Genomic DNA, 23,426 nt, shown 5'->3' with positions numbered 1-23,426 from the left:
AAACAAAGTTCTGATATAAAAAATGGGGAAAAATTAGAACAAGAGGTTAACACATTTTTCACCGAAGGTTGAGATAACATTAAAAAAAAGAAAAGATACAATTTTTCCCACAAATGAACCACTTGGAGACATAAAAACTTGGATGAAAACCAATTAGCGTTATTATACAATCTTTGTATCGCTGAAGCTTTCAAACTATGATCAAGCAATGAAAGACATTCAACCTAAACCACCATTTTCATGTGTATAATATAAGTAATTATATATTATACAAATATACAAATAATTCCAAGTAAGACTACAATAGTGAGAAATGATTCAGGAGTCAATATAGTGCACCACTGTCAATCTATGTAACCTTGCTGTCGAGACTTTATACACATTTATACATTACATATACTATATGTGAGTGAATAGTTGGTAAAAGGTTTTGCTTTCTTATAAATGAAACATTTGTAGTGTATCATGATTTATTTACTCATACAGAATGTGTGGAGTTGCTGTTATGTGAAACCACATAGAGAGATATTTCCTAAACCAGTTTATTCTGACAAGCAACTCAAAATCTAAAGCTTTTAAACCACCTTTTAACTAGATTTAAAATATAGTAGGTTTTATTTCTCCACATGAAATTAAAATTTATAAAACATTTTACTGTCTTTGGGATCATAATAATAAAGTTGTTATAACAGAGTATTTCAACTTTCTCCCCTTATTCTTACAGAACACATGGAGTGAGTAGTGATGTAATATAAAATGATTCTGTAGTGGGAGCATTATTTGATAGAGGATGTTGGTCTATTAAAATACGCTGCCCCTGAAAAATTAAATAAAGATGTTTAGTTATAATAGAATATCAAAATATGATCCCCATATTCTTACAGTACACTTACCTCTGTTTGTAACCAAAAAACATAAATAAAGATGTCATACTGTGAGAACAAGGCAAGTTTATTCGTACAGCACATTTCAACAACAAGGCAATTCAAAGTGCTTTACATAGAACATAAAAAGCATCAAGAAAAGAAACAAAACACAAGTGCTGACATCATCATCATCATCATCAGCAGCAGCAGCAGCAGCAGCAGCAGCTTGTAACATCATCTAAAAACCTGAGACATTTTACATTATAGGAATAAAATTGTTCTCTTCCAGGGACTCAACACATCCTGTTTTTTTTTACAATTTACAAATTTCATTTAGCAGACGCTTTTATCCAAAGCGACGTACATCTGAGAGCTGATACAACACAAACAAGGATCTAGTCAGGAGAGAACAACACCAGTTAAGTACCATGAAACTAAGTTTGAGTCCAATAGGATGTAGATGCCAACAGGCAGTGCACAGAGGCAAGACATAGAGTGCATAGAAGCAGATTTGTTTTGTTTTTGTTAAATTGTTTTGTTTTCTCTCTTCCTTCAGTCCATCAAGTGCAGAGGTGTTTATGAGAGAGCTGGGTCTTCAGTCTTTTCTTAAAGATTGAGGGACTCTGCAGAGTTTGGTAACTCGTTCCACCACCGAGGAACTACAGAAGAGAAGAGTCTAGTAGCGACTTAGAGCCCTGTTGTGGTACCAGGCGCCTTTCATTGGCAGAGCGTAGTGAGCAGGAGGGAGTGTAGACCTGAATGAGAGAGTTCAGGTAGGTGGGAACCGTTTAAGTTGCTGTTTTATAAGCGAGTGTCAGGGTTTTAAATTTGATGTGAGCAGCAACTGGGAGCCAGTGGAGGGACATGAACAGCAGGGTGACGTGTGCTGTTTTGGGCTGGTTGAAGACCAGACGTGCCGCCATGTTCTGGATCATCTGCAGAAGTTTTTACTTCTACAATCAATAACTTGTTTCTTCTCTTTGGCATGTTAGCAGTTTAAAATGTTCCTCAGACCTCAGAACTTCCTGTAGAAGCCAGTAATCATCTGACCCTCATAAACTGGATATGTACTGTATTTAATTTGGCTCTGGTGAAGGTTAGAGGATTCTTGTTACTCTAAGCTTTCTTAAGAAGTTCACTTGGAAGTATGAAAAATACAGTAAGTATAAAAAAAATCAGCCTTTTCAAGTAAGGATTGATCAAAGAATAAATTATACCTGATAAAATGTTTAGGTTATAACACAACAACAACATGAGTTTCCATTTGTAAACTACTTTGTTTCTGGGCTGTTTTAACACATCCTGCATAGTCGAGTGTATTTCTCTACAATAAAAAATTACATCTTTACAGTGAGATGGAGTCTTAATATTGTGCCACGAAATGCTCATGTTAAATGTTAAATGTAAGTTAGAGTCACTAAAAACTAAACTACAGCTCATGAAAGACACAATGAAACAGAGCAAAATGTAAAATCAAGAGATTTGGGTGAACAAAAACAAAATAACTCAAATACAGTCACCACTGTCAACTTAATAAATTAATTTAGAGATGCACAACCACAAACCTCCACCTGGCTGCAGGTATTTCACACAGTCCTGCTCACAGCTGTCAGCATTTAACTCTGTTTGTAGTCACATCTGTTGGGAAGGATCAGCCCAAAGCAGTTACATTCAGTGATGAAACCCTGAACTTCTGTCCTGACAGACAACAAATCTGTTGTTTGGTATAATCCTGCAGGTTTTTTTAGTAAAAACAAACCCAAAGTACTTCAGCTTTGGGCCTCATCTTCTGGATCTGCTGTCTGTTCATCCATCAGCAGCGTGTTTCAGCGTTATCAGGAATCATTGGTGACTCCTCTGTAAAATGATAAAAGAACTATCAGAATTACAATACATCTAATACATGCAGGTCACACAGAGTTTTAGTTTACTGCTGTTGCTGCTGTAACTTTTGGCATCATTCTGACTGGGTACAATAATATTTCTCTCACCAGTTTCATTACTGGGATCTTGGGTCACAACAGATGTCAGGTCCTGGGTGGATGTTTCTTGGACAGGTGGAAGCAACACTGACATCTCTGTGAAATGAATGAAGAATTGTCACAACCATGATGCATCTATCACACAGTGAAACCATATTAGAAGTTTTTTAACTGCTGCTATTCAAACAAATGTTGGTCAGATATGTCTTTGTCAGTATTTAGTTGAAAATAAATCTATTTGTCAGAATATATGTTTTAATTTTATCTGTTAAAACTAACAGCAGTATGATTGATGACTGTAAAACTTCATTTGTCTGTTAGGAAAACAACACATTACTAAATCAACAACAACTAACAATGTGTCCAATTAGACTTTTTTTTTTTTTTTTAAAATTGATGATGAAGCTTTTATGCATCCCTTAGTGATCTCCAATGGAAAAAGCACAAAATAAGACGTGTGTATTACAATACTAAAATCTAAAAGTTTCATTTTTTTGTTGTTGTTTTGTTGTTTGTCCCTCTTGTCTTGTCCTGTGTCATGTGTCTTCGTGTTAATCACTCATTTTGCTCTATCAATTTTTTAAAAAGCACAAAAAACAGCTTCTCTTCTGGAAAAAAAAAAGTTGTTTAATTGTTTTGTCAAATTTTATTTATTTATTGGTATTATTAGTTACATGATCTATCTTGTTATATTGTTACTGACTTATAATTTGACTGTGGAACTGCTATATATGTGTAAAAAATGTGTCTGTCATTCCCCTACTCTGCTTTATAAATAGAAAATAATAATCTGTCACAGTGCAAGAAGAGATAAAGAAGTCCTGTAATTTCATTTATCTTAGATTCGAGGGAAACATCAGCAACATCACTAAAGTAACTTTCTTCCACCTCTGACACATCGTCCAAGTTCACCCATTTCTAACACAGTCAGATGCTGAAATTCTCATTCATGGTCATTCAGGTCTTGTATTCTGTACTATTAAAAAGATACAACAAGTCCAAAATGCAGCTGCTACAATTCTTCTGATTCACTGGTTTACGGTTTCATTCAAGTCAAACTACAAACTGCTACCTATTACCTCCTGACCTGTCAAAACTTCTCAGACCTCACATTCCCCCACGTACGCTCACATTACAGGATGCAGGTTATCTAATTATTTCAAAGATTACACCATTCACATTTTATTTAAGTAATAACTTATTGGGCGTTCTATGCTTTTATTGATTATTGATTAGTATCAGTGGAGAGATGACAGAAAATGAGGGACGGGGGGAGAGAGAGATGGAGAACAACAATCAATAAAGGTCCCTAATCAAACATGAATCAGGGACGTTGTGGTTCATGGTCGACGCTTCACCTCTTAAATCCAATTTTTGCCACACCTATAACTGAATAGTATCATGTATGTTTAATATAATGTATGTTGTTATTATTTTCTTTTTCTGTAATTGTCTTCTTTCTTTATACACTTTGTGATTTTACTCTTAAAAAAATAACAGATTATTGACATATCTCCATTAAATAGATTGACACAGGAAAATAGCCTGATCTGACTGATCACATGTTTTTTATGTAAAAGTGGAATCTACAAGGTACCCAGTAACTGTAGCTGTCAGATAAATGTAGTGGAGTAAAAAGTATAATACTTCCCTCTGAAATGGAGATGAAATATAAAGTAGCATAAAATGGAAACACTCGAGTGAAGTTAAAGTACCTCAAAATGGTGCTTAAGTACAGAAAGAATGTAAATGCAGTTACTGTGGGGAATATAATTGGTGCTTTCAACGGGTGAAATCCGACTGTCATGACTTTGGCCATCAAACCTGTTGGATATTAAAACATTTCACTTACCAGTTTCATTACTGGTTTCTGGAGGCCCAGTAGATGTTGTGTCCTGGGGCGATGTTTCTTCTACAAGACTTGCTGGTCTCTCTGTTAAAATGTTAAAAAGTTAAAAGAACTGTCACAGTCACAATGCATCTGTCACACGCTGCTGATAAAACAGTTAAAGTGGTAACAAATTTTATAAAGTTTTTACAAAGAAAAGTTCCAGTTGTTTCATAATGTGAGTCTTACTGGGTCAGTATGATCATGTTTCACTCACCAGTTTCATTTCTGGTATCTGGGGACTCAGCAGTTTCCAGGTCCTGGGTGGATGTTTTATGGACCTCAGAAATTGTTGACTTCACTATTAAATGATAAAAGAATTGTCACAACCACAATACATCTGTCAGACAGTCAAACTTCTAGTTTACTGCAGTTATAACAGTTCAAGAAAAAAAAAAGTCGTTCTTACCCTTATCCAACCTTTTTTGGAACGCTGTGAAATAAATAAAGAATTGTCACAACCATGATGCATCTATCACACAGTGAATCCATATTAGAAGTTTTTTAACTGCTGCTATTCAAACAAATGTTGGTCAGATATGTCTTTGTCAGTATTTAGTTGCAAATAAATGTATTTGTCTGAATATATGTTTTAATTTTATCTGTTAAAACTAACAGCAGTATGATTGATGACTGTAAAACTTCATTTGTCTGTTAGGAAAACATCACATTACTAAATCAACAACAACTAACAATGTGTCCAATTTGAGACTCTTTTATTTAATTGATTTTTTAAATTCAGTAATTAAAAAAAGTAAATTGAATGCATTTGAAACACTGGTTTTTGCTTGTAAAAGTTTCTATATTAATTACTTTAAAGTGCTGGATGCATGAAAACAGAACATTATTTAAAATATTGTCATGTTAAATACTCTAAAATTATTAAAGACAAATAGGTGACCAATGTGAAAATGTTCTATCTTACCTTGCCTTGTCCTTTCAGCAGCTTCTCCTGTATTGAAGATGAATAAGTGTGTGTTAACTCACTGGAATTCTTCATTAATCATGTTTTGTTTCATAATTAGGTTTTATAAGTTACATTTTATTTTGTGAATGTCAAACTTGTGCAACATGGGTATTAATAATACATTTGTAACATTCATAACTGCTCTTTTATCTGGTGGTTTTGTTTAGTTGAGAAAGTTGTAGAGATTAAATACCTGAATTAATTACAGATGTTGAAGGTGGCCTTTACAAACATAGCTTCTCATTAACAAATAGAACAATATTAATAGTATTAACAGAGTGGACAATATGTGTAGAGTCATGAGAGATGGGTTTTCCTAATACTCTGACAATGTTCTCAGAGGTGAGGAAGAAAGAGACGTTGTGGTTCATGGTCGACGCTTCACCTCTTAAATCCAATTTTTGCCACTCCTATAACTGAATAGTATCATGTATGTTTAATATAATTTATGTTGTTATTATTTTCTCTTTTTGTAATTGTCCTCTTTCTTTTTCAGTGATTTGACACTAAAAAATAAACTAATTATTGTCATATTTCCATTAAATAGATTGAGAGTTTCCAGGTCCTGGGTGGATGTTTTATGGACCTCAGAAATTGTTGAGATCAGTATTAAATGATAAAAGAATTGCCACAACCACAATACATCTGTCAGACAGTCAAACTTCTAGTTTACTGCAGTTATAACAGTTCAAGAAAAAAAATAGTTGTTCTTACCGTATCTCTTCTTTTCTAGATACTCTGTGAAATGAATAAAGAATTGTCACAACCATGATGCATCTATCACACAGTGAATCAATATTAGAAGTTTTTTAACTGCTGCTATTCAAACAAATGTTGGTCAGATATGTCTTTGTCAGTATATAGTTGCAAATAAATCTATTTGTCAGAATACATGTTTTAATTTCATCTGTTAAAACTAACAGCAGTATGATTGATGACTGTAAGACTTCATTTGTCTGTTAGGAAAACATCACATTACTAAATCAACAACAACTAACAATGTGTCCAATTTGAGACTTTTTTATTTCACTGATATTAAAAGTTCAGTAATTAAAAAAAAGTACATTGAATGCATTTGAAACACTGGTTTTTGTTTGTAAAAGTTTAGATATTAATTACTTTAAAGTGCTGGATGCATGAAAACAGAATATTATTTAAAATATTGTCATGTTAAATACTCTAAAATTATTAAAGACAAATAGGTGACCAAAGTGAAAATGTTTTATCTTACCTTGCCATTGCCAGTGATCATATTTTCCTGTATTGAAGATGAATAAGTGTGTGTTAACTCACTGGAATTCTTCATTAATCATGTTTTGTTTCATAATTAGGTTTTATAAGTTACATTTTCTTTTGTGAATGTCAAACTTGTGCAACATGGGTATTAATAATACATTTGTAACATTCATAACTGCTCTTTTATCTGGTGGTTTTGTTTAGTTGAGAAAGTTTTAGAGATTAAATACCTGAATTAATTACAGATGTTGAAGGTGGCCTTTACAAACACAGCTTCTCATTAACAAATAGAACAATATTAATAGTATTAACAGAGTGGACAATATGTGTAGAGTCATGAGAGATGGGATTTCCTAATACTCTGACAATGTTGTCAGAGGTGAGGAAGAATCAGCCAAAGAAAATGTAATGAGTCATACGTTTTAGTTTAGTGACAACACACAGTCTCTGCAGTACAGCTGAAGACTCGCCTGGTCTTGACCTTTTAAATATCGAACTTTCAAGGCTTTTTTATGGCTTCAAAGACTTCAGACATACAGATACAGAAAGGCAGACTGTCTCTGGTGCCTTTCAGTGTGTTTATCAATGAACCTCTACTTTACATTTTCAGCTCTGATTAGGAAGTTGTCTTCTGATGTTGCCACTAAGCAGAAGAGATAAAGAAGTCCTGTAATTTCATTTACATTTAGAGAGAGATGGAGAACAACAATCAATAAAGGTCCCTAATCAAACATGAATCAGGGACGTTGTGGTTCATGGTCGACGCCTCACCTCTTAAATCCAATTTTTGCCACTCCTATAACTGAATAGTATCATGTATGTTTAATATGATGTATGTTGTTATTATTTTCTCTTTCTGTAATTGTCTTCTTTCTTTTTTTGTGATTTGACACTAAAAAATAAACAAATTATTGTCATATTTCCATGAAATAGATTGAGAGTTTCCAGGTCCTGGGTGGATGTTTTATGGAGCTCAGAAATTGTTGAGATCAGTATTAAATGATAAAAGAATTGTCACAACCACAATACATCTGTCAGACAGTCAAACTTCTAGTTTACTGCAGTTATAACAATTCAAGAAAAAAAAAGTTGTTCTTACCCTTATAATACCTTTCTAGATACTCTGTGAAATGAATAAAGAATTGTCACAACCATGATGCATCTATCACACAGTGAATCCATATTACAAGTTTTTTAACTGCTGATATTCAAACAAATGTTGGTCAGATATGTCTTTGTCAGTATTTAGTTGAAAATAAATCTATTTGTCAGAATACATGTTTTAATTTTATCTGTTAAAACTAACAGCAGTATGATTGATGACTGTAAAACTTCATTTGTCTGTTAGGAAAACATCACATTACTAAATCAACAACAACTAACAATGTGTCCAATTTGAGAGTTAATTTAATTGATTTTCAAAATTCAGCAATTAAAAAAAAGTACATTAAATGCATTTAAAGCACTGGTTTTTGTTTGTAAAAGTTTAGATATTAATTAATTTTAAGTGCTGGATGCATGAAAACAGAACATTATTTAAAATATAGTCATGTTAAATACTTTAAAATTATTAAAGACAAATAGGTGACCAATGTGAAAATGTTCTATCTTACCTTGCCATCTCCTTTCAGCAGCGTCTCCTGTATTGAAGATGAATAAGTGTGTGTTAACTCACTGGAATTCTTCATTAATCATGTTTTGTTTCATAATTAGGTTTTATAAGTTACATTTTCTTTTGTGAATGTCAAGCTTGTGCAACATGGGTATTAATAATACATTTGTAAGATTCATAACTGCTCTTTTATCTGGTGGTTTTGTTTAGTTGAGAAAGTTGAAGAGATTAAATACCTGAATTAATTACAGTTATATAACACGTAGTTCCGACTAAATAATCTGATTGGTCAAGGAGACATTTAGAACGTGCTCAAATCAGCATGACAGCACACCTCGCCGTGCTCAAATGAAATAAGCCTCATCACTAAAAATATTACTCCGCCATTCATTAGAACTACAAATCGTGACGTCGGGCTAACAACAACAGTCATTTCTGGGTAGACGACTGGTGGTTAATTTGAATTGCGGAGATATGTGAACTTGGCAAAGTTGTTTTTTTCTGTTGTCATTTTAAGCTGTAACTGTTTCGAGATATTTAGTTAAACACGGTGATCCAACCTATCTGATGTTTCTCTTGGCTTTATTATATGTACTGTGTTGCTTTGCTAGTGTCTTTCATTTGTTTTGTGGGAGATCTGCGGTGAAAACCCGGAGCAGAGTTTTGAGTTGTCTTTCTTTTATGTTTGTGAAAATGGATTGAACTGAACTGATTAGGGGTTGTGGGGAAAAAACGGATCCTTTACCGAGTGGATTGAACTCTGAGACTGTAAGACAAGTTACACACGCACACAGTCACACACACAAAACCTGAACCCTTTTTCACTCTTCATCGTTACCTGGCACCCCCATACACAGCCAAACTTAGCCATTTTCCCTTCAGTTGAGAGTCTATCTGAGCCTCCACTCCGGCATCCTCCATCAGCTGTGCCGGTGAGTCGGTGACATGGCGCCACTAGCCCAAAAATGTCTGTGAAGTTTGTGAACGTAGTAGCTAAATCTGTCCATGGTGTCCATGGAAAAATTATTTCTTTCAGCGGATACTTTAGTTACAAGGAGATTGAGCTAGCAAAGCAGTTTTGTTTTATATGTGAGGTATTTATTCAGTTTTGGAAATCCAACGATATCTAGAAAGCATTAGCTGAAGTTGGCTGGTTGACTCAACATGGAATAGAAATCATCTCTGTTGCTAGGTCGTTACTAAGGGTCGGCCTACATGCTGGAGTAGTTAACTAGGTTTCATTACATATGAGTCTACTGCTGTGAGTGATTGTTGAGTGATGTATTTCCATGGAAACGGAGATAACACAAGCAAAACGTTTATTTTTAGAGCAAACTGCCTCACAATATGAATACATTTTGTTTATATCTTTTATTTGGTTGGTAAATGTTGTATAATTGCTTTACCTTAATTGTTGGCACTTCAGTGATGCGGTCAGGAACGAGGCCCTTGCACACCATTCAAATTTTATTTCAGTAATAATTTTTTGGGCAATCTCTGCTTTTATTGATTAGTATCAGTGGAGAGATGACAGAAAATGAGGGACGGGGGGAGAGAGAGATGGAGAACAACAATCAATAAAGGTCCCTAATCAAACATGAATCAGGGACGTTGTGGTTCATGGTCGACGCTTCACCTCTTAAATCCAATTTTTGCCACTCCTATAACTGAATAGTATCATATATGTTTGATATAATTTATGTTATTATTTTCTCTTTCTGTAATTGTCTTCTTTCTTTTTTTGTAATTTGACACTAAAAAATAAACTAATTATTGTCATATTTGCATTAAATAGATTGAGAGTTTCCAGGTCCTGGGTGGATGTTTTATGGACCTCAGAAATTGTTGAGATCAGTATTAAATGATGAAACAATTGTCACAACCACAATACATCTGTCAGACAGTCAAACTTCTAGTTTACTGCAGTTATAACAGTTCAAGAAAAAAAAGTTGTTCTTACCCTCAGCCAACCTTTTTAGGAATGCTGTGAAATGAATAAAGAATTGTCACAACCATGATGCATCTATCACACAGTGAATCCATATTAGAAGTTTTTTAACTGCTGATATTCAAACAAATGTTGGTCAGATATGTCTTTGTCAGTATTTACTTGCAAATAAATCTATTTGTCAGAATACATGTTTTCATTTTATCTGTTAATACTAACAGCAGTATGATTGATGACTGTAAAACTTCATTTGTTTGTTAGGAAAACATCACATTACTAAATCAACAACAACTAACAATGTGTCCAATTTGAGACTTTTTTTTCCAATTGATTTTTAAAATTCAGCAATTAAAAAAAAGTACACTGAATGCATTTGAAACACTGGTTTTTGTAAAAAAAAAAAAAAAAAAAACAACAAAAAAAACAGTGGGGCCAGAACAGTGACATTTACATTTTGGCATTGAAAATATAATTTGGCATTCAAAACAAAACCTGAACTGAGAAAGAAAACATTGGCACTGAAACAAGTTCCTCGAAAAATAAAACACGGACATTAAAAAATTACAATCTCACAATTTTATCATCTTATTTTATTTTGATATTTTTTGCGTAATGATGTGTTTTTCAATGTCAGTCTTCAGATTTTTTTACGCTATCAGTATTTTTTAAGTGTCACCTGTTTCAGTTTCAACTTTCTGTCATCGTGTTGTCGTAGGGAGGCGGGCCCTTGCTGGGCCTACATTACCCAGTGTGCCTTGCGATACGACACAGATTGGATATCCCAGAGCGAGGTGTCATGGCGGAGATTTTGAGCCAGACTGTTGTAATTTTCACTCTAGGACTGTTAATATCTCACTTTATTAATATTAAATATTTTTTCAGGCGAGAAATTATCCATGTAGGCTCCAAATATGTGGTCAGTTTATCCAAATAACACCTGTTTGTAAATCTGCTGCAACGTTTTCGGAGATGTGAGGAGCCGCTGGCCGGGTGAAAGCAGCCGGTCATCTCAGCTGCTAGCAGCCCGAGTCCTGCGTCGTCATCCCGGGGAGAAAACTGATCTGTGCAGCTCTTTGTTGATTCACCGCTGGTTCTAATGTCTCCGTAGCATTTTGATATATGATATAATCCTCTTGGAAGATAAATGTTGGAGTCACAGATTAATTGTAGCTGCCACATTAGTTTGTCTGAATGTAAGTTACAGTGAAGCTTCATGTTCTTTCTGGTCAGAACAGCAGCGCTGCCTCTGGGGCTCTATATGTACAGATATCACCACATTTACATTAATATAAATGTATTAAAGCAAACAGATCAGTCTATAATAAATTTCATTTTATTTTATTAAGCGTCTTCGCGTCCTCAGAAGTTTGTACTCCTGAGTCGAACTTGTCCAGTGCTCAACACACTGGCGCCAGAACAGGGAGGACAATGAGACTCTTTGTGTCTCCACTTTCAGGTATTATGGTAATAAAGTGGTGACGTCTAAAGCCAGGTATTACAGTAACAGCGATAATGTCTACTCTAAAATGTTGGACCTTTAAATCCAATCCTAATCAGAACACAGAGGACTGTGAGTAGCCTATGATGGTTGCCAGTTCAGACTAGTTTAAATAATTTGACCACCAAATACAACATTGAGCCCTATTTTTCATGACAGTGAAACGACCAGCGCAAGCAGCACACAGATAGTTTGGTATTTTCCTGACCTTGATATTTGCTTTGTCCGTCTGTGTGGTGTCTTCAAAATAAACCTTATCTGCAGGATGGTTAGACAGTGTGACCAAACTATCTGCTGATGCATCGACTGATCAATGATCTGTGCACCACAACACCACACAGAAAAGACAAATACATCTGATTGACAAGAGCCATGACACCGTTTACATAAAAGTTGGTAAACTCTTCAAGTAAAGGTGTGGAATATGGCCCAATGTTGTATTTGGTGACAAACTACAATCTGCTACCTATTACCTCCTGACCTGTTGAAACTCCTCAGACCTCACATTCCCCCACGAACACTCACATCACAGGATGCAGGTTATCTCATTATTCCAAAGACTAAACTAAACATTCAGATTTTATTTAAGTAATAACGTTTTGGTCGTTCTATGCTTTTATTGATTATTCATTAGTATCAGTGAAGAGATGACAGAAAATGAGGAACGGGGGGAGAGAGAGATGGAGAAAAACAATCAATAAAGGTCCCTAATCAAACATGAATCAGGGACGTTGTGGTTCATGGTCGACGCTTCACCTCTTAAATCTAATTGTTGCCACTCCTATAACTGAATAGTATCATGTATGTTTAATATAATGTATGTTGTTATTATTTTCTCTTTCTGTAATTGTCTTCTTTCCTTTTTTGTGATTTGACACTAAAAAATAAACTAATTATTGTCATATTTCCATTAAATATATTGAGAGTTTCCAGGTCCTGGGCGGATGTTTTATGGACCTCAGAAATTGTTGAGATCAGTATTAAATGATAAAAGAATTGTCACAACCACAATACATCTGTCAGACAGTCAAACTTCTAGTTTACTGCAGTTATAAAAAAAGTTGTTCTTACCCTCTCTCAACCTGTTCAGCATCTCTGTGAAATAAATAAAGAATTGTCACAACCATGATGCATCTATCACACAGTAAAAACTAACAATGTGTCCAATTTCAGACTACTTTTTCAATTGATTTTTAAAATTCAGCAATTGAAGAAAAAAGTACATTGAATGCATTTGAAACACTGGTTTTTGCTTGTAAAAGTTTAGATATTAATTACTTTTAAGTGCTGGATGCATGAAAACATGAAACATGCATGAACATTATTTAAAATATTGTCATGTTAAATACTCTAAAATTATTAAAGACAAATAGGTGACCAATGTGAAAATGTTCTATCTTACCTTGCCATTTCCTTTCAGCAGCTTCTCCTGTATTGAAGATGAATAAGTGTGTGTTAACTCACTGGAATTCTTCATTAATCATGTTTTGTTTTATAATGTTTATTAATAATATAATGTTTATTTACCAGTAAACAGACTGTGTGTTACTCAACAATGAACATCATGAGCTCAAACACATCATGTTGTGAATATTTGTGCTGAATCAGGATGATGTCGTTTACAGTTTCAACACAGAAGCAGGTTAACACCCACCATCAAAAGCTGACAGCAAATTCTGCTGGTTCATATCTTTCACTCACCAGTTTCATTGCTGGTATCTGGGGACTCAGCAGTTTCCAGGTCCTGGGTGGATGTTTTATTGATCTCAGGAATTTTTGAGTTCACTATTAAATGATAAAAGAATTGTCACAACCACAATACATCTGTCAGACAGTGAAACTTCTAGTTTACTGCAGTTATAGTGGTTCAAGAAAAAAAAGTTGTTCTTACCCTTATCCAACCTTTCAAGATACTCTGTGAAATGAATAAAGAATTGTCACAACCATGATGCATCTATCACACAGTGAATCCATATTACAAGTTTTTTAACTGCTGCTATTCAAACAAATGTTGGTCAGATATGTCTTTGTCAGTATTTAGTTGCAAATAAATATATTTGTCAGAATACATGTTTTAATTTTATCTGTTAAAACCAACAGCAGTATGATTGATGACTGTAAAACTTCATTTGTCTGTTAGGAAAACATCACATTACTAAATCAACAACAACTAACAATGTGTCCAATTTGAGACTTTTTTATTTAATTGATGTAGAAAACTTTTGTAACCCACATGGATTATAGGGCTACAAAACCCATATATGTGATTTGGAGATGTAATTACATGTTGTTAGGTGCATCAACACAGTGCGCCTGTTATGTTGAGGGAGACACGTGCTCTCTCTTCTTTCTACCGCAGCAGCACTACCAACACAGCAGACGTGTGTGAGCATGTAAACAAACAAAAACAAGCATTTCCTGGTATGAAACACCGCAAAATAGTCATTAAAGTCAGATTAATGTCCATGTAACAATGCTAATAATTGCTCTTTTAATAGAGGTCCAACTGTGAGCGAGAGAGAAACAACTTCTGTCCAGTTATTAATGTTGAGAAACTCCGGTGAGTTGCCATGTTGTCTGCTAGTCTGTTGTTGTGTTAGCCACTGTGGAGGGAAGCTGCATTAAACTTCCTGTTGAGTCAAGATACTTTTCATAAAAACCAACCGGTGGTTGTTAAAATGTGGTCTGATGTTTATTACATGCTTTGATGCAACTGTATCATTGTTTTTATAGTCTGAAAAGATCGCTAGCTGCTAATCGCTAGCTCTGGCTAATGGAGCGACCGCCACCGTGTCAAATCTTTAAAGGAACATTACACTGTTTTCTAATATTAAAATCGTTACATTTTAATGGGATTTGTGTACTTAATGTTTTATAATGTCATTAAATGGTAATTTAACTGATTTTGGTTGCTAGATGTACATGTTAAGTGAATCATAAAGGATAATTTAGTTCATTTTCATGATTAAATTAACAGTACATTAAAATGGTGCATAAAAATGTAACAACACAGCAAATAATTTAGATAAATGTTAAAATGCTAAATGTTTTCACATAAGAAATTCATAATAAGCAATCTGATACTGTAAGAATACAAATGTTGATGTGACAGAGGGAAAATTCACTGTAAATAATTTATTGTTAAAGTTAAAAAGACGTCTGTTTTAAAGAAATTCATGGTAAATTGTTCATGTTAAAATTACCAGTTGTTAAAATATGGTCATTATAGTACAAGTATATCCTTAATTGTTGGTTATATGATGTATGATATTCTGAGAGAGAAAATAATTTAATGAGATCTCATCTTAAACACATAAAGAGAACCAAATAACTTATTATCCTGCACTATCTGTATCTGTGTAGGTTGGTTTTTTGTGACCAGATAGAATCAGAGATGGCGAGTCCAGCCTGTGACTCTTTGGACGGTTGTAGAAACAGTGTTGGTCAACCGCAGGAACTGCCCACAGAGGACATCTGATTTAAAGTGATACCCATTTTCATTGGGTTACAGATAAGACACACACACTAATTATCCTACCCGGGTAGTAATAGTAGTGACACTATTAGACACTTAAATCCAATTTTTGCCACTCCTATAACTGAATAGTATCATGTATGTTTAATATAATGTATGTTGTTATTATTTTCTCTTTCTGTAATTGTCTTCTTTCTTTTTTGTGATTTGACATTAAAAGATAAACAAATTATTGTCATATTTCCATTAAATAGATTGAGAGTTTCCAGGTCCTGGGTGGATGTTTTATGAACCTCAGAAATTGTTGAGATCAGTATTAAATGATAAAAGAATTGTCACAACCACAATACATCTGTCAGACAGTCAAACTTCTAGTTTACTGCAGTTATAACGGTTCAAGAAAAAAATAAAGTTGTTCTTACCCTCATCCCACCTTTGGAGGAACTCTGTGAAACGAATAAAGAATTGTTACAACCATGATGCATCTATCACACAGTGAATCCATATTACAAGTTTTTTAACTGCTGCTATTCAAACAAATGTTGGTCAGATATGTCTTTGTCAATATTTAGTTGCAAATAAATCTATTTGTCAGAAAACATGTTTTAATTGTATCTGTTAAAACTAACAGCAGTATGATTGATGACTGTAAAACTTCATTTGTTTGTTAGGAAAACATCACATTACTAAATCAACAACAACTAACAATGTGTCCAATTTGAGACTTTTTATTTAATTGATTTTTAAAGTTCAGCAATTAAAAAAAAAAAGTAAATTGAATGCATTTGAAACTGGTTTTTGCTTGTAAAAGTTTTGATATTAATAACTTTTAAGTGCTTGATGCATGAAAACAGAACATTATTTAAAATATTGTCATGTTAAATACTCTAAAATGATTAAAGACAAATAGGTGACCAATGTGAAAATGTTCTATCTTACCTTGCCATTTCCTTTCAGCAGCTCCTCCTGTATAGAAGATGAATAAGTGTGTGTTAACTCACTGCAATTCTTCATTAATCATGTTTTGTTTCATAATTAGGTTTTATAAGTTACATTTTCTTTTGTGAATGTCAAACTTGTGCAACATGGGTATTAATAATACATTTGTAACATTCATAACTGCTCTTTTATCTGGTGGTTTTGTTTAGTTGAGAAAGTTGTAGAGATTAAATACCTGAATTAATTACAGATGTTGAAGGTGGCCTTTACAAACACAGCTTCTCATTAACAAATAGAACAATATTAACAATAGAGAAAATGTGGGACGGGGGGAGAGAGAGATGGAGACCAACAATCAATAAAGGGTCCTAATCGAACATGAATCAGGGACGTTGTGGTTCATGGTCGATGCTTCACCTCTTAAATCTATTTTTAACCACTCCTATAACTGAATAGTATCATGTATGTTTAATATTTTGGGCCCTATTTTAACTATCTAAAGTGCACGGTCTGAAGTGCATGGCAGAATTGCATTGAGGGTGTGTCCAAATCCACTTTTGCTATTTTAATGGCGGATAAATGGTCGCTGCGCCAGGTGCATGGTTCAGAGGGGTTGTCCATAGTCTCCTAATTAATCATGGGTGTATTTTTTGCGTAACATGCAATAAACCAATCACCAGTTTATTGGTGATTGGTGATAGTGATAGTGCAAGTGCACCAGGCTTTAATAGCCTGGTGCACTTGCAGCTTGGCGGATTGCTATTATAATGGTGCATTTGCTAAGTAGTAAGAATGAGCGCTTCTCTGTAGAGGAAACGGATCTGCTCGTGTGCAAAGTGAAAGCGCGTGATCTATAACGAGCACACCGACCCCTGCTGCTCCTGGACCCTCCCGTGGCCCCAGACCACCAGTTTAAGGTCTTGGTCATTAATTTGTTGCAAATTTATCGTCGTTTGGTTTTTGAAAAGGTTTATTATTTTAGTTACAGCTTTGGTTTCTTTAAAATCGTTTTGTTCAGTCATGGAGTCAAAGGTCAAATCAGCAGGGTTTTAACTGCTGAAAGTATGGAAACCTGATCACCGTAATCTCAAAAATGTTAAAGAATATTTGTTAAACATTGTTCAAAAATTAAATCATTAATTTTAATCATGTAAAGAATGATCAACACAGTTATCAGGACTTGATCAACTCTCCAAGGTTCTGATCCTGCTGCTGGCAGCAACTAGAAGCTGTCCAGATTTATTTCCTTCTTTAGTTGAATCATTGTTTTCACCTCATTTATTTCCTCATGTGTTCCTCATGTCATCATGTATTGATGAAGCAGGAAAGTCGATCTGTGTTTGATCCGTTATTGATTTCTGTTTGCTGGGTCTTGACAGACACCTTCAACCTGACAGATCTGTTTAAATACCTCCATGTATTGCCACAATTTGGTCAAATAATTAAACAATTTAATCCGTCATTACTGTGATTAGTAAATTCTGATAAATATTATGACAAAGCATTATGACGTATGTTTTAAAATATGTTAATATACACAATAATAATCTTTCACATTGTAATCCTTTTATTCGTTATTTTTTGAATGTTTGTGCGCTGCTGCGCGTCCATGTGTGTAACAAGCAGAGTGTACATTGTGCACCCACCTGTAGGCGCATATTACTATCCTGATAACACTTAAAATAACAGTGAAACACTGCACCATTGACTTCAGACCAGGTTTCTGTTGGTCAATGCACCTGACCACACCTTATTTTGAGACCATCATGTCCATGGGCGCACCGATGGGTGCAAGTGCATTTGCTATTTTAACAATGTGGGCGCTGGACGGGAAAATGACAACTGCATCGGTCTTAAAATAGCAAAGAGACTTGCGCTGCGCTTAGCGCCGCTTTGCACCGGGTGTAAGGTAGGGCCCAACGTGTGTTGTTATTATTTTCTCTTTTTGTAATTGTTTTTCTTTTTAAACTTTGTGATTTCACTCTTAAAAAATGAACAGATTAAATCTATCTGTCAGAATACATGTTTTAATTTTATCTGTTAAAACTAACAGCAGTATGATTGATGACTGTAAAACTTCATTTGTCTGTTAGGAAAACATCACATTACTAAATCAACAACAACTAACAATGTGTCCAATTTGAGACTTTTTTATTTAATTGATTTTTAAAGTTCAGCAATTAAAGTACATTGAATACATTTGAAACACTGGTTTTTGCTTGTAGAAGTTTAGATATTAATTACTTTAAAGTTCTGGATGCATGAAAACAGAACATTATTTAAAATATTGTCATGTTAAATACTCTAAAATGATTAAAGACAAATAGGTGACCAATGAGAAAATGTTCTATCTTACCTTGCAATTTCCTTTCAGCAGCTTCTCCTGTATTGAAGATGAATAAGTGTGTGTTAACTCACTGGAATTCTTCATTAATCATGATTTGTTTCATAATTAGGTTTTATAAGTTGCATTTACTTTTGTGAAAAAGTAAAGGTCCTGGGTGGATGTTTTATGGACCTCAGAAATTGTTGAGATCAGTATTAAATGATAAAAGAATTGTCACAACCACAATACATCTGTCAGACAGTCAAACTTCTAGTTTACTGCAGTTATAACAGTTCAAGAAAAAAAAAAGTTGTTCTTACCCTCATCCCTCCTTTCTTTGAACTCTGTGAAATAAATAAAGAATTGTCACAACCATGATGCATCTATCACACAGTGAATCCATATTAGAAGTTTTTTAACTGCTGATATTCAAACAAATGTTGGTCAGATATGTCTTTGTCAGTATTTAGTTGCAAATAAATCTATTTGTACATTGAATGCATTTGAAACACTGGTTTTTGCTTGTAAAAGTTTAGATATTAATTAATTTTAAGTGCTGGATGCATGAAAACAGAACATTATTTAAAATATTGTCATGTTAAATACTCTAAAATTATTAAAGACAAATAGGTGACCAATGTGAAAATGTTCTATCTTACCTTGCCATCTCCTTTCAGCAGCTTCTCCTGTATTGAAGATGAATAAGTGTGTGTTAACTCACTGGAATTCTTCATTAATCATGTTTTGTTTCATAATTAGGTTTTATAAGTTACATTTTCTTTTGTGAATGTCAAACTTGTGCAACATGGGTATTAATAATACATTTATAACATTCATAACTGCTCTTTTATCTGGTGGTTTTGTTTAGTTGAGAAAGTTGTAGAGATTAAATACCTGAATTAATTACAGATGCTGAAGGTGGCTTTTACAAACACAGGTTCTCATTAACAAATAGAACAATATTAATAGTATTAACAGAGTGGACAATATGTGTAGAGTCATGAGAGATGGGTTTTCCTAATACTCTGACAATGTTCTCAGAGGTGAGGAAGAATCAGCCAAAGAAAATGTAATGAGTCATACGTTTTAGTTTAGTGACAACACACAGTCTCTGCAGTACAGCTGAAGACTCGCCTGGTCTTGACCTTTTAAATATCGAACCTTCAAGGCTTTTTTATGGCTTCAAAGACTTCAGACATACAGATACAGAAAGGCAGACTGTCTCTGGTGCCTTTCAGTGTGTTTATCAATGAACCTCTACTTTACATTTTCAGCTCTGATTAGGAAGTTGTCTTCTGATGTTGCAACTAAGCAGAAGAGATAAAGAAGTCCTGTAATTTCAATTATCTTAGATTTGAGGGAAACATCAGCAACATCACTAAAGTAGTTTTCTTCCACCTCTGTTACATCGTCCAAGTTCACCCATTTCTAACACAGTCAGATGCAGAAATTCTCATTCATGGTCATTCAGGTCTTGTATTCTGTACGATTAAAAAGATCCAACAAGTCCAAAATGCAGCTGCTACAATTCTTCTGATTCACTGGTTTACGGTTTCATTCAAGTCAAACTACAAACTGCTACCTATTACCTCCTGACCTGTCAAAACTTCTCAGACCTCACATTCCCCCACGAACACTCACATCACAGGATGCAGGTTATCTCATTATTCCAAAGAATCATTCAGATTTTATTTAGGCTAAGTAATAACTTATTGGGCGTTCTCTGCTTTTATTGATTATTGATTAGTATCAGTGGAGAGATGACAGAAAATGAGGGACGGGGGGAGAGAGAGATGGAGAACAACAATCAATAAAGGTCCCTAATCAAACATGAATCAGGGACGTTGTGGTTCATGGTCGACGCTTCACCTCTTAAATCCAATTTTTGCCACTCCTATAACTGAATAGTATCATGTATGTTTAATATAATGTATGTTGTTATTATTTTCTCTTTCTGTAATTGTCTTCTTTCTTTTTTTGTGATTTGACACTAAAAGATAAACTAATCATTGTCATGTTTTCATTAAATAGATTGAGAGTTTCCAGGTCCTGGGTGGATGTTTTATGGACCTCAGAAATTGTTGAGATCAGTATTAAATGATAAAAGAATTGTCACAACCACAATACATCTGTCAGACAGTCAAACTTCTAGTTTACTGCAGTTATAACAGTTCAAGAAAAAAAAAGTTGTTCTTACCCTTATCCCTCCTTTCTTGATACTCTGTGAAATGAATAAAGAATTGTCACAACCATGATGCATCTATCACACAGTGAATCCATATTGGAAGTTTTTTAACTGCTGCTATTCAAACAAATGTTGGTCAGATATGTCTTTATATGGGGCCAGAACAGTGACATTTACATTTTAGCACTGAAAATATAATTTGGCATTCAAAACAAAACCTGAACTGAAAAAGAAAACATTGGCATTGAAACAAGTTCCTCGAAAAATAAAACACGGACATTAAAAAATTACAATCTTACAATTTTATTATCTTATTTTATTTTGATATTTTTTGCGTGATGATGTTTTTCAATGTCAATCTTCAGATTTTTCTTCATGTCTGTCTTTCTTCAGCGACAGATTTTTTTTACGCTATGAGTATTTTTTCAGTGTCATTGGTTTTCAATGTCAACTTACTCTTTTTTCAGTTTTTTTTTTCAGTTTTCAGTTCATCGTGTTGTCGTAGGGAGGCGGGCCCTTGCTGGGCCTACATTACCCAGTGTGCCTTGCGATGCGACACAGATTGGATTTCCCAGAGCGAGGTGTCATGGCGGAGATTTTGAGTCAGACTGTTGTAATTCTCAATCTAGGACTGTTAATATCTCACTTTATTAAGATAAAGTATTTTTTCAGGCGAGAAATTATCCATGTAGGCTCCAAATATGTGGTCAGTTTATCCAAATAACACCTGTTTGTAAATCTGCTGCAACGTTTTCGGAGATGTGAGGAGCCGCTGGCCGGGTGAAAGCAGCCGGTCATCTCAGCTGCTAGCAGCCCGAGTCCTGCGTCGTCATCCCGGGGAGGAAACTGATCTGTGCAGCTCTTTGTTGATTCACCGCTGGTTCTAATGTCTCCGTAGCATTTTGAAATATGATATAATCCTCTTGGAAGATAAATGTTGGAGTCACAGATTAATTGTAGCTGCCACATTAGTTTGTCTGAATGTAAGTTACAGTGAAGCTTCATGTTCTTTCTGGACAGAACAGCAGCGCTGCCTCTGGGGCTCTATATGTACAGATATCACCACATTTACATTAATATATATGTATTAAAACAAACAGATCAGTCTATAATAAATTTCATTTTATTTTATTAAGCGTCTTCGCGTCCTCAGAAGTTTGTACTCCTGAGTCGAACTTGTCCAGTGCTCAACACACTGGCGCCAGAACAGGGAGGACAATGAGACTCTTTGTGTCTCCACTTTCAGGTATTATGGTAATAAAGTGGTGACGTCTAAAGCCAGGTATTACAGTCACAGCGATAATGTCTACTCTACAATGTTGGACCTTTAAATCCAATCCTAATCAGAACACAGAGGACTGTGAGTAGCCTATGATGGTTGCCAGTTCAGACTAGTTTAAATAATTTGACCACCAAATACAACATTGGGCCCTATTTTTCATGATAGTGAAACGACCAGCGCAAGCAGCACACAGATAGTTTGGTATTTTCCTGACCTTGATATTTGCTTTGCCCGTCTTATTTGCAGGATGGTTAGACAGTGTGACCAAACTATCTGCTGATGCATCGACTGATCAATGATCTGTGCACCACAACACCAAACAGAAAAAGACAAATACATCTGATTGACAAGAGCCATGACACCGTTTACATAAAAATTGGTAAACTCTTCAAGTAAAGGTATGGAATATGGCCCAATGTTGTATTTGGTGACAGACTACAAACTGCTACCTATTACCTCCTGACCTGTTGAAACTCCTCAGACCTCACATTCCCCCACGAACACTCACATCACAGGATGCAGGTTATCTCATTATTCCAAAGATTAAACTATTCAGATTTTATTTAAGTAATAACTTTTTGGATGTTCTATGCTTTTATTGATGGAGATGGAGAACAACAACCAATAAAGGTCCCTAATCAAACATGAATCAGGGACGTTGTGGTTCATGGTCGACGCTTCACCTCTTAAATCCAATTTTTGCCACTCCTATAACTGAATAGTATCATGTATGTTTAATATAATGTATGTTGTTATTATTTTCTCTTTCTGTAATTGTCTTCTTTCTTTTTTGTGATTTTATACTAAAAAATAAACAAATTATTGTCATATTTGCATTAAATAGATTGAGAGTTTCCAGGTCCTGGGTGGATGTTTTATGGACCTCAGAAATTGTTGAGATCAGTATTAAATGATAAAAGAATTGTCACAACCACAATACATCTGTCAGACAGTCAAACTTCTAGTTTACTGCAGTTATAAAAAAAGTTGTTCTTACCCTCTCTCAACCTGTTCAGCATCTCTGTGAAATAAATAAAGAATTGTCACAACCATGATGCATCTATCACACAGTGAATCCATATTAGAAGTTTTTTAACTGCTGCTATTCAAACAAATGTTGGTCAGATATGTCTTTGTCAGTATTTAGTTGCAAATAAATCTATTTGTCAGAATACATGTTTTAATTTGATCTGTTAAAACTAACAGCAGTATGATTGATGAC

General features: G+C 34.5%; 1 protein-coding gene across 4 annotated transcripts in view; it reads right to left on the bottom strand.

Annotated features, from left to right (window-relative positions):
* Positions 1–23,426, bottom strand: part of LOC137177247 (V-set and immunoglobulin domain-containing protein 1-like) — a 142,730-nt gene that overhangs the window by 84,036 nt on the left and 35,268 nt on the right. For 3 of the 4 annotated variants that reach the window (XM_067583424.1, XM_067583426.1, XM_067583423.1), the window contains exons 11-12: positions 13,699–13,782; positions 4,701–4,781 (exon numbers count right to left, since the gene is read on the bottom strand). In XM_067583424.1, coding sequence (XP_067439525.1) covers positions 4,701–4,781; positions 13,699–13,782 — 165 coding nt within the window. Of the gene's footprint in view, positions 1–930; positions 2,724–2,857; positions 2,945–4,700; positions 4,782–13,698; positions 13,783–23,426 lie in introns of those variants that run through there. The other variant, XM_067583425.1, reaches the window with a different exon arrangement.

The sequence above is a fragment of the Thunnus thynnus genome, chromosome 24, assembly GCF_963924715.1.
Source record: "Thunnus thynnus chromosome 24, fThuThy2.1, whole genome shotgun sequence".
Taxonomy (NCBI): Eukaryota; Metazoa; Chordata; class Actinopteri; order Scombriformes; family Scombridae; genus Thunnus; species Thunnus thynnus.
The sequence above is the reverse complement of the archived record's forward strand: the minus strand, read 5'-3'. Positions and strand labels throughout refer to the sequence as shown.